Genomic DNA, 15,453 nt, shown 5'->3' on the forward strand with positions numbered 1-15,453 from the left:
TTCAAGCTGCAGGAAACCATCTAAGGAAGGTCCTTAAACCAGCTTAATAACCTTCTTTGTGTCTTGCTTAAGTGGCTATTCAGATAACGTTTCAGGCCTCATTTATTATTGCTGTTATCATCTTACTTGTTACTTTCATTGAAGATGGTTGTAATGCTGGTGAACCAAGGCCGTTGCTGTTAGCAGCTGTTGCCTTTTTCACCGCTCTTTGTAGAACAGACTGAAAATGATGATGCTGAATGTAGCTACATGTGGCTAGGAGAAAATCCATATATAGAAGAGCTTTCTCGGGAGGATGAAATGCGCAGCACAAATGCCACTGTGTAGAAAAATGTGCAGCTGCTTAGGTCAGGTGAAACTAACGTGAATGGCGCATGTCTTTTTATCAAGAAGGGAATGACGAATTTGTGTTGGTGGTATCTTTCACAGTAGAGAAAAGTAATTTTGAAGCAGGAAAACTCTTAGTAGGATTCCATGTTCTTTATATATGGATGGAAGAACCATTAAATAACTTGTAGCTGGGTATTGTTGGAGGGTGTTGCAATAGTAAGAATAGGATAATAAGCATAAAGAATAATGAAAATACCAGGTAAGAAAAATGGTGATTTAAGGAAATGAGTAGTTTGCTTTAAGCGGTTCTACTAGAGCAGGCATAGGCAAACTCAGCCCTCCAGATGTTTTGGGACTACAACTCCCATCATCCCTAGCTAACAGGACCAGTGGTCAGGGATGATGGGGATTATAGTCTCAAAACATCTGAAGGGCTGAGTTTGCCTATGCCTGTACTAGACGCTATCATACTGTTTTAGTTGAGTGATTGTTGCCTCTGGGTAATCAGTATTCAAAAGTTTTTCAGTGGTTTAAGCTTTGCTTAGTGTTGGTTAAACAATCTTTTCTTCTCCCACAGGAGGAACAGGCTGCTAAGCTAAAGGCCGAAAAGATCAGGGTTGCTTTAGAGAAGATTAAAGAAGCACAAGTTAAAAAGGTAAACTATCGTTCTTGCATTATCCAAAGTCAGTCTTGATATATTGTGGAGGTCTGTTTTGAAATATTTGTCCCCTGTTGAGGAATGCATACATATGGCATAAATATTTTTCCCGTGGTTGTATTCACATTGTGTATTTTTCTAGCGTGATATACTCATCTGGTAGTGTAGTTTGCATTTGTATCACATCCTAGTTGATTAGTTCTCAAATTATGAATAGTGTAAAGGGGAGTCCCTAAAGATGTCTTAAATTTTAACACATTTTGCAACCAAGTACCATGGTAGTATGTCTACAATATGAAAACTAAATAGGCACAAGCTAGCTTATTATCTTGTTTTACTGAGAGATAACAGTAATGAAATTTCATGAATTTTTGACTTGGCTCCTTTCTTAGTTTGCAGTTACTTAACGTGCTCTTGAATTCCACTGAAATCAACAGGAGAATTGGTGTTATTCACAGAATAGCAACTTATTAAGCCAAAAACGTTGGCTAGTTGCAAGGTTAATTCAGATTGCCATTTTATAGCCTTTTAAAGCAAATTGATAACAACATAGGACTAATTAGAAAAAACGTCAACATGAACATGTTAGCATTTACTTTTCTGTTTTCAACTTCTGTCTGGCTGATTTAACTCTGTCTCCTTCTGTCTACATACAGCTTGTCATTAGAGTCCACATGTCAGATGACAGCTCCAAAACAATGATGGTAGATGAACGACAGACAGTAAGACAAGTGCTGGACAACTTGATGGACAAGTCCCACTGTGGTTTTAGCTTAGACTGGTCTTTGGTAGAAACCATCTCAGAATTACAAATGGGTTAGTAAAGCTTGAAATATAGCTTCTTCCTGTCTCTTGCTCCAAGCGGATGCAGAATTTTACCAATACGTGGTCCTGTTTTAGAACTCTTTGCTAACTTGCTCTGTATTCACAATCTCAGGTATTTGATGGTTCCAGTAGTAGATGTATTTGAGTTTTCAGTTTCCAAACTATGTGTTACAACGTCTCAGGGATCTAAGACTTTTAGTGAAGGGCCTGGCGTTGTACTTTTTGTGATCTCTTAGTAAAAACCTATGGAATTAATGGATGCGCTTAATGTGGCTATTCCTCATAATTGCATGTGGAAAATACTATGGCAAAAAAGTCAAGTAAACAAACCCAGTTCCATTGCTCTTCCTAAGTCTGTAAACCCCATTTTTAGATTATAAGCCCGAGGGCAGGGACTGTCTTACTACTGATTTCGGTAATCCTCTTCAGGAGTCTTGCTGGCTTAAATTAAATAGGATTACAATCATCGTTTGTTTATATTGCCCACGTTTGCATTTCCTGATAAGCAGGATTCCTGGCTAATGGTGACACATATATATCAGATATATTTAAGCATGTCATTACTGCTTTTTGTCATGAGTCAGCAAACCATTGACCCCCCCCCAAAAAAACCCACTCCTGTGTTTATAGCTTAGAATATTTATTATGTGATTTGTTTATTATGCAGAGAGAATCTTTGAAGACCATGAAAACTTGGTAGAAAACCTCCTCAACTGGACAAGAGACAGTCAAAATAAACTTATGTTTGTAGAACGTATAGAAAAATATGCACTTTTCAAAAATCCCCAGGTGAGTCTATTGCTTCCCCCCCACCCTGCATCTGAACACCTTTCTGACACTATATTTTAATATATGAAACACAAATTATACACACAATAGTGGAAATATCTCTAATAAAGTTTAACTGAAATACATACACAGAATAAACCTCTGCGCATACATTTCTCAGTCGTGTGGCTGTTACATTCATTTTTAACTATGAAAAGCAGGGGGGATGGGTCTCCTTCGCTAAATAGTCCATAAATGACCATATTCTGGGGAAGATTCCCTTCCTGTGTTCTACAGTGGTACCTCAGGTTAAGAACTTACCGTATTTTTCGCTCTATAACACGCACATAGTTTTTAGAGGAGGAAAATCCGCAGGCATGCCACCCATAGGCATTCCCTCCATAATACACACAGACATTTCCCCTTACTTTCTAGGAGGAAAAAAGTGAGTGTTATGGTGCAAAAAATGCGGTAATTCATTCTGGAGGTCTGTTCTTAACCTGAAACTGAAGCACCACTTTAGCTAATGGGGCCTCTCTCTGCTGCCACGCCGCCGCCACACAATTTCTGTTCTCATCCTGAAGCAAAGTTCTTAACCCGAGGTACTATTTCTGGGTTACCAGAGGCTGTAACCTGAAGCGTCTGTAACCCAAGGTACCACTGTATTGGTATATAGTCAATAAAGTACCACAATATTCTAACAAAAGTATATTCTAACAAAAGACCAGAGTCCAATATTCTTCATCTGTTTGGATACCCAAGTCATGTTCCCAGATTTGTCTAGCCCCCCTGAACTTTCAGAATTTAATAGTGATTAGTAAATATTTGAAACATGACTCTTTGAGCTTGAGGTATAATCAGTTAACAATCTTTCAAGTACAGTCATACCTTGGGTTGAATACGCTTCAAGTTGTGCTCCGCGGCAACCCGGAAGTAACGGAGCGTGTTACTTCTGGGTTTCGCCGCTTGCGCATGTGCAGACGCTCAAAATTATGTCACGCACATGCGCAGAAGCAGCAAAAAGCGACACGCGTGTGCGCGCGTAAACGCGCCGTCACTAGTTACGTTTAACTAGATGCGAACGGGGCTCCAGAACGGATCCCGTTCGTATCTAGAGGTACCACTGTAAAAAGTAAAAAGTTTTTGGGATACTATACATGAAGAAACAAAAATGATGCTTAGGAGCCCTATAGAAAAGAAACCCGAAGCTTACCTATTGGGACTATTGGGAAAAGATATCCCACAAGAAAAGAAAGTAATTTTTTTATACGTTACAGCAGCTGCCAGAACAGTACTAGCCAGTAAATGGAAAAGCGAAACAGTTCCCTCCAAAGAGGATTGGATATGTACAATGAGTGATTATATACAGTTGGCAAAATTAACAGCAGCCATAAGGTCACAGTCAAACCAAAAGCTAAGATCAGAATGGAAATGCTTTGAAGAATATATAGAAAAACACTGTTCACAAAAGAATATGTTGATATGCATAGATTAAGATTGTAGAGTTTAAAAGAAGAATGAAGTTTGGAAGGAGACATGAAAGATAATTTAGATAAGGAATGCAATGTTAATATTTAATATAATATATAATAGAAATCAGGACGTGGTGGAGGGGAGTCAAGGGTGGGTGGTGGGTTTTATGTATGTAATGTTATATATTGGTTTATTTATATTTCTTTTTTGTTTCCTTTTTTCTTCTTTGTATTCTTTTGTATTACTTAAAATAAAAATTCAAAAAAAAACTTTTAAAAAAACAGTCTTTCAAATCTGGACAAGTTTATTATTGCACATTGTCTAACATTTGGTTTCACCAAGAAGGTTCAAATCTGTCCCCAAGGAAGCCATGAAAATGATGTGACTTCTTGCCTCTTTGATCTCTTCTGCAGCACCTTTCTTGTAAAAGACACAGACCATTTATAAATTCTTGGAGCACCAGAGTCTATGTCTGTTGAAAAAGAGGGGATGATCTCTGGGACTAAAACAACAGTTCTCTTTGGCGGAACTTTAAGCATTACTTTTGTAAATCTCTTATTTAACCACTCTGAGGATTGAAATTTATGTTTGTAAAATGAGCGAACGAAAAGCAGAGCCCTGGCAGTCTCCCCAGACTCCAATTTTACCCATTGTCTGTCCTCAGCCACAATGGGAACCATGTGACTTATATGTTTAGTCTTACAATAGAGAGCAATTGGACATTCCCCAGTCCCCTTCACTTGCTGGCTTGTATATAAGAGCCTTCAAAATTTAGGGTATTCTTGAGCCAAACGCATACTGGTGTACTTTTTTTTTTTGCAATTTCTTTATCTGTTGTAAGGAGCATTTGAAATAAACAAAGTTGTTTAAGGAAGGGCGGTTTTTCTCAAATGCTACCAAGTTTTTCCATCCTTTTCCACGGTTTACCATAAAAGTAACTTTGTTTACATTTATAGATATTTGAATGCAAATGGTGAAAATTATGGTAACGTGTAGGGATTAACAGCATATCATATAAATCTCTTTGGAGCTTAAATGGAGTGGAATGTTAAAAAACATGACTTCAGATTTAGTAAAGCTGATTCGAAGCCCAGCAAATAAAATAAACTGACTCCTTTCTGAGTTTGAGAGGTGTTTCAATAGGTCTGGACATCATCTGCATCCCCCCCCAAAAAAAGAATGTGTTCCTTCATAATGTTGATTTCATGGACCGGTTCTGCTTCAGCCTTCTTCCGATTGGTTCTGTGGCAAGATAAACAAGAGATATCTCTGCTTTGTCCCATGCTACAGATTGGTTTTGAATCCAAATTGCTTATCTTGATTGTCATAAATATTCCATAGATTCCCCACCCACCCCAATATTCCAACAACTTTGATGCCCAGTCCCATCCTAATTACTTCAATCAAAGGCTTCATAGATATCTTGCACAAGACTCCAAGGGAGTAAACGTTTGGTTTTACAGAATTGTATATTTAGCCGAGTCCTGATTGGGTCAGGTATTTGGCAAGCACATGTAGATTCAGTTATCTGGATCGAATCCAGAAGAGTGTGTAAGTACTTTATACACACACACACACACACACACACACACACACACACTTCTCTGGTTTATAGGGGTTTTTTTTGTGGAAACGTGGAGAAGTTATTCTCAGAAACGGCACCCTTCTAGGGATATCATGATGATTACATTTCTGAATTCTAAGTGCTTCAGCTGAAGTCTCAATCCCTCTCTTACAGAATTATCTTCTAGGGAAAAGAGAAACCTCTGAAATGGCAGACAGGAACAAGGAAGTACTACTGGAGGTGAGAATTTCCACATTATTGATGTGGTGGCTGTTTTGCTACTGCTGCTATTCATTTATTGCTATGCAAGAAGGGTGAATGAATCTTAAGTCCTGCCTACAAAGCTCATAGGGACGCGGGTGGCGCTGTGGGTTAAACCACAGAGCCTAGGACTTGCTGATCAGAAGGTCGGCGGTTCGAATCCGCATGACGGGGTGAGCTCCCGTTGCTCGGTCCCTGCTCCTGCCAACCTAGCAGTTCAAAAGCACGTCAAAGTGCAAGTAGATAAATAGGTACCACTCCAGCAGGAAGCTAAATGGCGTTTCCGTGTGCTGCTCTGGTTCGCCAAAAGCGGCTTAGTCGTGCTGGCCACATGACCTGGAAGCTGTACGCCGGCTCCCTCGGCCAGTAAAGCGAGATGAGCGCCGCAACCCCAGAGTCGGCCACAACTGGACCTAATGGTCAGGGGTCCCTTTACCTTTACCTTACAGAGCTCATAATCTAAATCCATTGGTCAAGTCAATAATGAGGGCCAGGATAGAGCTGAAATAAGTGGGCTAAATAAGAGGACAAAAAGGCTGAAGATTCAAGGTTAGCTAATGTGTGTTGGAAGAAATATCCCTGTGACTGCAGAACGTTCTCTTCAAATCTATGTTAACTTTCTATTCCAGGAGTGTTTTTGCGGAAGCTCGGTAACGGTGCCAGAAATTGAGGGTGTCTTGTGGCTGAAGGATGATGGCAAAAAATCTTGGAAGAAGCGTTATTTTCTTCTGCGTGCTTCTGGAATCTACTATGTTCCCAAAGGAAAGGCGAAGGTGAATCTTCTGCTTCTAAAACTGTTTTTAAGACTTGTGCCACTCTCGTCTTTTCAAAACCCTGACATCCCAGTTTGTCACTCCCATCGGCTCAAGTTTGCAGCCTGCCGGATAAAATGATCCCCCTTCTCTTCCTCTCCCACACTGTTCGGAGGGTTCCTCCCCACTCTCCCAAGCCAATTTCATGGGGAGGAAAGGGGGAAAGCCCCATTGCACAAGCGGAAGTCCTTGCATAGGGGGCTTCCACTGATGGGGTCGGTTAGATGAGTCCTACCCATAATTCGCAACTCTTCCTCTTCCCAAAGAAGGAATAATAAGTAGCTAGCTCTGATAACTGAATCTATTTCAGTCTCTGTCAGAAGATATTTGGTTAACCAAGCCCCATCTTTTACCCATCCCCATGGTGGACTCAGTTTTTGAATGAAAACGCTCCCAATAATGATGAAAATATCTATTTAATATTAATCACCACCTGATAAATCTTTATGTCCCCTTTCTGGTAATATTTTAACACCCATGCTTTTCTTGATGTCCTGTTGGGTTCCATTAGCATATCACAGTTGAAATGTATATATTTTTATGTGCTTAAAATTGTCAATAGTGACTTAGTGTACAACACGAAGGCATTGTTTTTTTATTTTGGGAACATTTTAATCTAATTTGAAGTTCTTTTCATAGTTGAGAGAGCCTAGAAAATTGTTCCACTTTGATCTTGTAACATTTTCCATTCTGCTGATTATATAGTATTAATGTTTTTGTTCCTATCTTGGGTTAATTTGTTTTATTCTAGTTGCCTACTGAGATTAGTTCCTTGTGTTTACATTAACCTGAAAGTTACACAGGAGGTAACTTTGAAAGAGTTACGGTAAAATGATTTGAGGGTTTCTACGTCCATGACCGTATGTGTTTCTTTTTATAGGTCTCTCGGGATCTTGTATGCTTTCTTCAGCTGGACCATGTAAATGTTTACTACGGCCAAGACTATCGGAATAAGTATAAAGCCCCTACAGACTATTGTTTAGTACTTAAAGTAAGTGTTGAGTAGTAGCTGTCAATATGAGAAATGAAAAGGGGAAGGGGAAAAGGCCACAGACTACCGTATTTTTCGCTCTATAGGGCGCACCTGTCCATAGGGCGCACCTAGTTTTCAGAGGGGGAAATCAAGGGGGGAAATATAATCCCCCCCCCCCCCCGCAGCTCTGGGAGCAGCGGACAGGCTGCACGCAGCCTGTGCGCTTCTCCCAGATCTTATCCCTGCTTTTGCGGGAGGTCCCGCCAGCCTCAAAAGCGCTGCTTTCCCCCACCGCCAGCCTCAAAGAGCAGACTCTCCTGGCTTCAGCGAAAGCAACGCGAAGCCTCCAGAGCGCAGGCTTCGGAAGCTTCACTTTGCTATCGCTGAAGCCAAGGAGCCTGCATTTGCTCCATAGGACGCGCACACATTTCCCCTTAATTTTTGGAGGGGGGACATGTGCGTCCTATAGAGCGAAAAATACGGTAGTTGCTGGAAAGCTTTTTGTACCTTGTGTGCTGCTTGTTGCCCATTTCTGCATGAAACGCAAAAAAAGGCATATTTTGTATCAGCCAGTATTGATTTGACCCACTCTCCATCAGTTTGAATATACAGATCCTGTTTTCATTTGCCTATGAGAGAAGGCGGCAATCATATTTTGCAGCAGTTTCTGCCAACAGCTTCAGTGAAGAAATATGAACCCTGGCATTCAAAGGATGCATTCCTCACTTTTTGCTATCGCAACTGCAAAATCTTTGAACATAAGGTTAAGGTTGTTATTTTTAAATTCGGTTCACCCTGACTGCGCCAAATGTTTCTCTTCCAGCATCCTCAGATTCAGAAGAAATCGCAATATATTAAATATTTGTGTTGTGATGATATCAGAACCCTACATCAGTGGGTAAATGGCATCCGTATCGCTAAGGTATGTTCCAGTTCTCTGCTCCTCTCCCAGTAGCTGTCATACCATAAGAGTTGGAAAGTATAAACACAGAATGGCATTGCTAATGTCCAAACATAGACACTCTTTTTAAGGGCAGGGATTCTAAAAATCAGATTTAAATATATTCTTTTAAAAATTGTTACTCGCATATAACAAAGTATATGATTATATAAAAACGGATTGCTGTAACAATTTTTAGTTCTCCGTTTTTATTTACTCTGCTGGTCATCAGAATATGCATTTCCAGGCTAGTATAACACATTAAACCAAAAGTATGTCCAAATTAATAGGTGATGCCCAACTTTAGTCCCCCTTAGATTTGAAATCACTATACTTAACTGGGTCTACTCTTGAGTATGACCTAGTTGGGTATCACTCAGTCTGCATTCTGTGACCATTTATTTTCATGCTGAAGCGTTTCCAGCTTCTTTAACATTTTTATTCCTCCTTTGACAAGTAACCCTCTTCCTAGGATTCCATGTCATATGGAACTTCGTACTTGGGATGGCATCTGTGCCTTCTTGATTTTTCCCTATACCCTCATGTGCAAAGCTCTGTAGTTGTCTGGAGAATTGCAACTCGGTGTGTTAGAAGAGTTATTGGCTGGAACTACCAATTTCACCCCATGGCACTTTCCAGATAGTTATTCCATCAGGCGAACAGCTGTTTCTAGCTTTCAGTGCAGATTGGTAATAAGAAACCAAGACTCCAGCAGGCACCAAACAAAATTTCAGCTAATATTACAGTGTAGGTTTTGTCAGGAGCAAGCCCACTAGTCTGAAATGAAAGGGATGGGGTTGATAAGCTTGGGATTTGAATCATGCAGTGTTCACATTCCCTGTTCTGTTTTGTTCAGTATGGGAAACAATTGTACGTAAACTATCAAGAAGCCCTGAAAAGGACAGAATCGGCATATGACTGGACATCCCTCTCCAGTTCTAGTATCAAGTCTGGATCCAGTTCATCTAGTTTGCCAGGTAAGCCTCAGTACCATTCTGTTTCTATAAAATGTTTTAAGAAGTTTTGATTCAATGTAAAAACACCCCTTGGGTGACATGAAAATGAGACCTACCATTTAATTCAGAAACATACACCTTTTAAAATGTGAAGAACGTGAACTAAAGAATAATTACATTGAGATAGTGTTTGTGGGACTTGTTGCCAGAGCATCAAGATGAAATAGGCTTCTGTTCAGTCCTGTGTCCTGTTTTCAGTTGTTAAATGAACAGAGAAAGCGTTTGATTCCATTGAGTATCTTCCAGCTCACACACGGAGTCGAGGATTATACATGTGAGAGTGATTCACTCAAATAAACTTGTTTCTGTGGGGTTTTTTGTGGGTTTTGCACTTTGTTGTTGTTTAGTCATGTCCGACTCTTCGTGACCCCATGGACCAGAGCACGCCAGGCACTTCTGTCTTCCACTGCCTCTCACAGTTTGGTCAGACTCATGCTGGCAGCTTCGAGAACACTGTCCAACCATCTTATCCTCTGTCATCCCCTTCTCCTTGTGCCCTCAATCTTTCCCAACAACGGGGTCTTTTCCAGGGAGTCTTCTCATGAGGTGGCCAAAGTATTGGAGCCTCAGCTTCACGATCTGTCCTTCCAGTGAGCACTCAGGGCTGATTTCCTTCAGAATGGATAGGTTTGATCTTCTTGCAGTCCATGGGACTCTCAAGAGTCTCCTCCAGCACCAGAATTCAAAAGCATCAATTCTTCGGCGATCAGCCTTCTTTATGGTCCAGCTCTCACTTCCATACATCACAGCTGGGAAAACCATAGCTTTTACTATATGGACCTTTGTTGGCAAGGTGATGTCTCTGCTTTTTAAGATGCTGTCTAGGTTTGTCACTGCTTTTCTCCCAAGAAGCAGGTGTCTTTTAATTTTGTGGCTGCTGTCACCATCTGCAGTGATCATGGAGCCACATTGATGTCCAATGTGTGTTTTGCATTTCTTTCCACAGAATCTCAATCCAATCATTCTAATCAATCAGATAGTGGAGTTTCAGATACCCAGACAGGACATGTCCGTTCTCAAAGTATCGTTAGCTCCATCTTCTCAGAGGCCTGGAAGCGTGGTACCCAACTGGAAGAGTCTGGCAAAATTAGCGTAAGTATCATACAACAGACAATACTATATTACCGTGATAGGATATGAATTTCGCCATTGCGTAACATTGGCCTTGCTTGTAAGCCATGATTCCTACGTAAGGAAGCAGCCAAGAATTCTCCATTAAATTTGGAGAAACAGCCAAGCCTCGTACATTCTGGGAATATTCCATTATGGTAACAGTTGCTTCATGTCGCAGCTTGCTCCCCTATGTTTTATGCTATGTTTTGTTTTGTTTTCCTGTTGCCTCGCAGTCTCATGTGGCAAATGCAAAACCCGGAACAGCTCAGAGCTCCACTGCAGTGATGACTTAAGCAGGGGTAGAGTTAAGGTCAGGGGCCTTGTTTGAACTATTAACCTGGGTGAATGATGCAACCAAAATCATGCAGACTAACTTTTTTCAAGAGATATCTAATATTTAAACACACTGATTAGTCCACAAGTGCCTGAGCCTTTAGTGCCCTAATTTGACAATGTCATGCACCCCCCACCCCAATTTATTAATAATCTGTCATGGTTCTGGTTTAGCATATATTGCTGGAAAATTCTTCCCAGAATGAAGAATCTTAAAAGAGTTCTATAGCTTGCTGAATTTCAGATAAGTACTCTTTGCAATGGTATGCATAGCTCTAAATTGCAGGAAACCATCGTTTCACAATGCTTCCCTCAAATAATCACATAATATGGAGGAACGGTCATAAAATATAGGATTGTTCATTTGGTGGTCCATTATCTATTAACAGATGTCACAAAGTAAATCACCTTAATAACTTGACCAGAACTCTTGGTGCCTTCTGTTTGACCTCTTCCTTCCCCCCCCTCCCCCCAGTGCAATAATCCCTGCATGCCTTGACTTCCCTTCCTATTCTGTGATATAGTTAGTCATGATGGTTTTCACTCTGTGTATTGATTATCAGTGCTTGGTCACTTGCATTCCCCTCCCGTCAAATTTGGCCATATATATTTCCACCTTAGGCAGTTGTGAGGGATTCTGCTCTAAAAGCATTGGGAGATCTTGTCTTCCCTAATGCAATTGCGGACTTTGTGCGGGTCCCTCTGCACATAGTACCAACCCAACCTTCTCTCTGTTATACGGCACTTTATTCAACTTTTTGTAATTCATAGTACAGTGGTGCCTCGCAAGACGAAAAGAATCCGTTCTGTGATTCTCTTCGTCTAGCGGTTTTTCCGTCTTGCGAAGCAGGCCCATTGACGGATTAGCGGATTAGCGCTATTAGCGGCTTATCTGCTGATCGGATCAGCTGATAAGCGGCTTAGCAAAAGGGGGGGGGGAGGGGGAAAAACCCGCAGGAACTCGCAAGGCATTGTTGTCTTGCGAAGCAAGCCCATAGGAAATTTGTTTTACGAAGCACCTCCAAAACGGAAAACTCTTTCATCTAGCGAGTTTACCGTCTTGCGAGGCATTCGTCTTGCGGGGCACCACTGTAGTTAAGTTTATAGCAGGCACTTTCACATTCATTTCTCTTTTCATATATGTTTGAATTTTATTTTGTTGTGTTTTTTTGTATTCCCTTCCCTTTTAGGCTAGAATGGACTCAATAAGTCGACCCTTTACTTCAGTCCCACCAGCTTTGTCTCCGCAGGCCAAAGCGACCCCCCTATATTCAGCTTCACAGCCATCACCTCCCCTTCCGCCCCCGCCCCCTCCTCCGCCACCCCCTCCTCCTCCACCACCCCCTCCGCCCCCGCCCCTCCCCAGCCAGTCCATGTCATCGGGAGGCGGCTCAGCCACCGTGTTTGTGAAGTACAGCACGATAACAAGGCTGCAGAACGCCTCTCAGCATGGGGGGCTTCTCTTCAAGCCCCCCCATATGATGCAGCAACCCCCACCAATCCTGCCACCGGCTAAACCCCAGAACCCAGTGCCCCCTAATGGCGTGGTCCCTCCGCCGCCGCCCCCGCCACCTCCCCCTACCCCGGGCTCAGCTATGGCGCAGCTCATGAAGCCTGTGCCCTCCATCCCGTCAGTGCCGCAGTTCACACCACCACCCCCTCCTCCCCCTCCTCTCAAAATCCACCAGATTCATCAGAATATTCCTCCGGCGCCAGCCACAGCCCCTGCCACGCCACCGCCTCCCCCGCCTATGCCTGCGCCGCTGCCTCCCCAAGCTCCTCCTAAGCCTGCCATGACTCTGCCGACACAGAGCAGCTCAAAAGCCGCCTCGCCTGTCGCGGCACAACCCACGCCGCCTGCCCCTGCCCTGGTTCCTTCAGCGATGAAGAAGCAGCCCAGTTTCGCAACTCCGCAGGTTCCCCTGTCTCCTGTCCCGCTAGGCCCTCTCCCCCCGCCCACTTTGCCCAAGCAGCAGAGCTACTCCGGCAAACTCCCGCCCTCGCCGCAGTCCCCTGTGCCATCGGTGGTGAAGCAAATCGCCAGCCACTTCCCTCCGCCTCCCATGCCGGCTTCAGAGCCTCAGCCTTTAAAGCCCACCCCTCTGAATGTGCCACCCCAGTCTCCTCCGGCAGTCAAAGCCAAGCCGAAATGGCAGCCCACCGCCGTCCCATCTCCCGACTTTCCTCCTCCGCCACCTGAAAGTAGCCTAGCCTTTCCTCCACCGCCCTCCCCTGCTCCAGTGGTGGTGTCTCCCACGCCGGACAAGGCAGGGGGTTCCCCGGTCAAGAAGTCTACCAAGACGTCCAGCCCGGGAGGGAAGAAGCCCCCACCGACTCCCCAGCGGAACTCCAGCATAAAATCCAACAGCTCAGCGGAGTACCACGAATCAAAGAGACCGTCGGTGGATAGCCTGGTCAGCAAATTTGCACCTCCGCCAGAGCCTTTGGGGTCTCCTGTGAAGGAGACTCCGCTCCCCCCTGCAGCTCCCCCAAAGCCAGGAAAGCTCAATCTACCTATCGTACTTCAGCAAGCGGGAATTTCCACAAAGGCACCTGCCGCAGGAGCGCCCGGGAAGGGTACCGTGGAAGAGTTTCCTTCCCCTCCGTCGGATTCAGACTTCCCCCCTCCGCCGCCTGAAATCGATCTCCCTCTTCCGCCCATCGAGATTCCCGCCGTGTTTTCGGGCAACACCTCTCCCAAAGTGGCTGTCGTCAACCCTCAGCCCCAGCCCCCGTGGTCCAAGCAGTCGGGGAAGAAAGCTCCTCCCCCTACCCGCCCCAAGCGCAACGACAGCACCCGGCTCACGCAGGCGGAAATAGCCGAAGCGCAGGCCGCCGCGGCTTTGCAAGCGGCCGCGGCTCCGCAAGCGCCCACCTCGCCCAAGTCTGGCCTTAGCGTTCAGCCCGGGTTCCTGGCCGACCTGAACAGGACTCTGCAGCGCAAGTCCATCACGCGGCACGGCTCCCTCTCCTCGGCCCGGATATCCAGGGCGGAGCCAACGGCCACCATGGATGACATGGCTTTGCCCCCGCCCCCGCCGGAACTTCTCACGGAAAAGCAGAAGAGCAGCAACTTTGGAGGCAGCCACATATCGGGCTATGCAACGCTACGGAGAGGTCCACCGCCGGCGCCCCCCAAGAGGGATCAAAACACCAAACTCTCTCGAGACTGGTGATAGTAAGTGGCCGCCAGTGAACTCTACGAATGACATGTCTGATACACTTGTGAAACTCCTTGTCTTAATAGCTGTGTGTGTGTGTGTGTGTGTGTGTGTGTGTACATGCACGCACGCACACACAACACACACACGAACAGAAGCTATGGGCGCCTGTTTCGGTTCACAATCAGCCCAAAAGATTTCTCTGTTTGCGGTTGGTTTATTGGGGCAAGGGGCGGGCTAACTCTCTTGAGATCCTCCTTACGGATTGGACCAAAATCTTTGAAACACTTCTTTTTTCCTGCAATTCAGGAAAACATCTGTTGTCTGTCACGTGAGACATGTTGGTGCATGTATTATAAATGTAGGTATATAATATATTGTGAAGTATTTTGTTGCAATGATAGAGGCTAACCAGAATGTTTTTGTACATCTGTATTTATTTGTTTCAGTCAACCGATATGTATATTACCGGAAATTGGATGGCACATCTTAAAAGAAAAGCCCTTTTAAAAATTGAAGATAATAGGAGGCACTTTAATCAGAAAAAAACCTATTTTTCCCAGTCGGTGACGGGTATAGGGTACTGACAGATTCTATCGGCGTTCGTACATTGTCAGTTGATTGAAAACTCCGAAACAATCTACCAAAACATTCTGGTTGTAATACTACTGAGATTAAATCCATACATAGGAAAGGGGATGTGTTGTATTGTGGGCCTGGAGTTAAATATATTTGGACTTCAAAATACAGACATTCCCTTCTGGAACTGTTAAGGGGAAAGGAAAGGATTTATTTAATCAAAACGCTTAAGAAGACACTGCCCTTTATTACACCTTTGTGCACTTAGGTGTAAGCCCCATGGAACACGGCGGAGACATATTTGTGACTAAATAGGTGTAGGATCCGGCTCCAATCCTGTTCACACTTACCAGGGAGCAACTTGCAATGAATCAAGTGGGCTTTTCTCTGAAGGGATCATGCTTTTAATTAGAATAAATACACACTCTTCTAATCCATGTTACTCATTTTTATTTAGAGATCAGTTTGGCATTTAAGCAGAAATGGTGCATCTGCAAACTCAGTTCAGAATCATTCTGGGTGTGCCAGTTGTCATGTGTGACCACCAATTCAGCTAAATTCGCGAGCTCCTTGCTCTGGTGCTACTCAGCAGGTTGCCAAGATGCCATCTTGCGTACGACCCAAGCGCACCTGCATCTCTTAAGATT

At 43.7% G+C, this 15,453-nt stretch overlaps 2 protein-coding genes across 6 annotated transcripts in view; one reads left to right on the forward strand and one right to left on the reverse strand.

Annotated features, from left to right (window-relative positions):
- CD28 (CD28 molecule) overlaps window positions 1-6,706 on the reverse strand; it is a 167,720-nt gene extending 161,014 nt beyond the window's left edge. The window contains exon 1 of the mRNA XM_083475191.1: window positions 6,696-6,706. The gene's annotated coding sequence lies outside the window, so the exon portion shown is untranslated. The remainder of the gene's footprint in view (window positions 1-6,695) is intronic.
- RAPH1 (Ras association (RalGDS/AF-6) and pleckstrin homology domains 1) overlaps window positions 1-15,239 on the forward strand; it is a 76,766-nt gene extending 61,527 nt beyond the window's left edge. For 4 of the 5 annotated variants that reach the window (XM_083471991.1, XM_083471992.1, XM_083471993.1 and 1 more), the window contains 10 exons: window positions 908-985; window positions 1,645-1,804; window positions 2,481-2,602; window positions 5,793-5,858; window positions 6,509-6,652; window positions 7,572-7,682; window positions 8,488-8,586; window positions 9,461-9,581; window positions 10,567-10,712; window positions 12,257-15,239. In XM_083471991.1, coding sequence (XP_083328117.1) covers window positions 908-985; window positions 1,645-1,804; window positions 2,481-2,602; window positions 5,793-5,858; window positions 6,509-6,652; window positions 7,572-7,682; window positions 8,488-8,586; window positions 9,461-9,581; window positions 10,567-10,712; window positions 12,257-14,242 — 3,033 coding nt within the window. In that variant the 3' untranslated portion in view covers window positions 14,243-15,239. Of the gene's footprint in view, window positions 1-907; window positions 986-1,644; window positions 1,805-2,480; window positions 2,603-5,792; window positions 5,859-6,508; window positions 6,653-7,571; window positions 7,683-8,487; window positions 8,587-9,460; window positions 9,582-10,566; window positions 10,713-10,966; window positions 11,838-12,256 lie in introns of those variants that run through there. The other variant, XM_083471995.1, reaches the window with a different exon arrangement.
- Window positions 15,240-15,453: the final 214 nt, after the last annotated feature.

Source organism: Podarcis liolepis (genome assembly GCF_965112155.1).
Source record: "Podarcis liolepis genome assembly, chromosome: 1".
Lineage (NCBI taxonomy): Eukaryota > Metazoa > Chordata > Lepidosauria > Squamata > Lacertidae > Podarcis > Podarcis liolepis.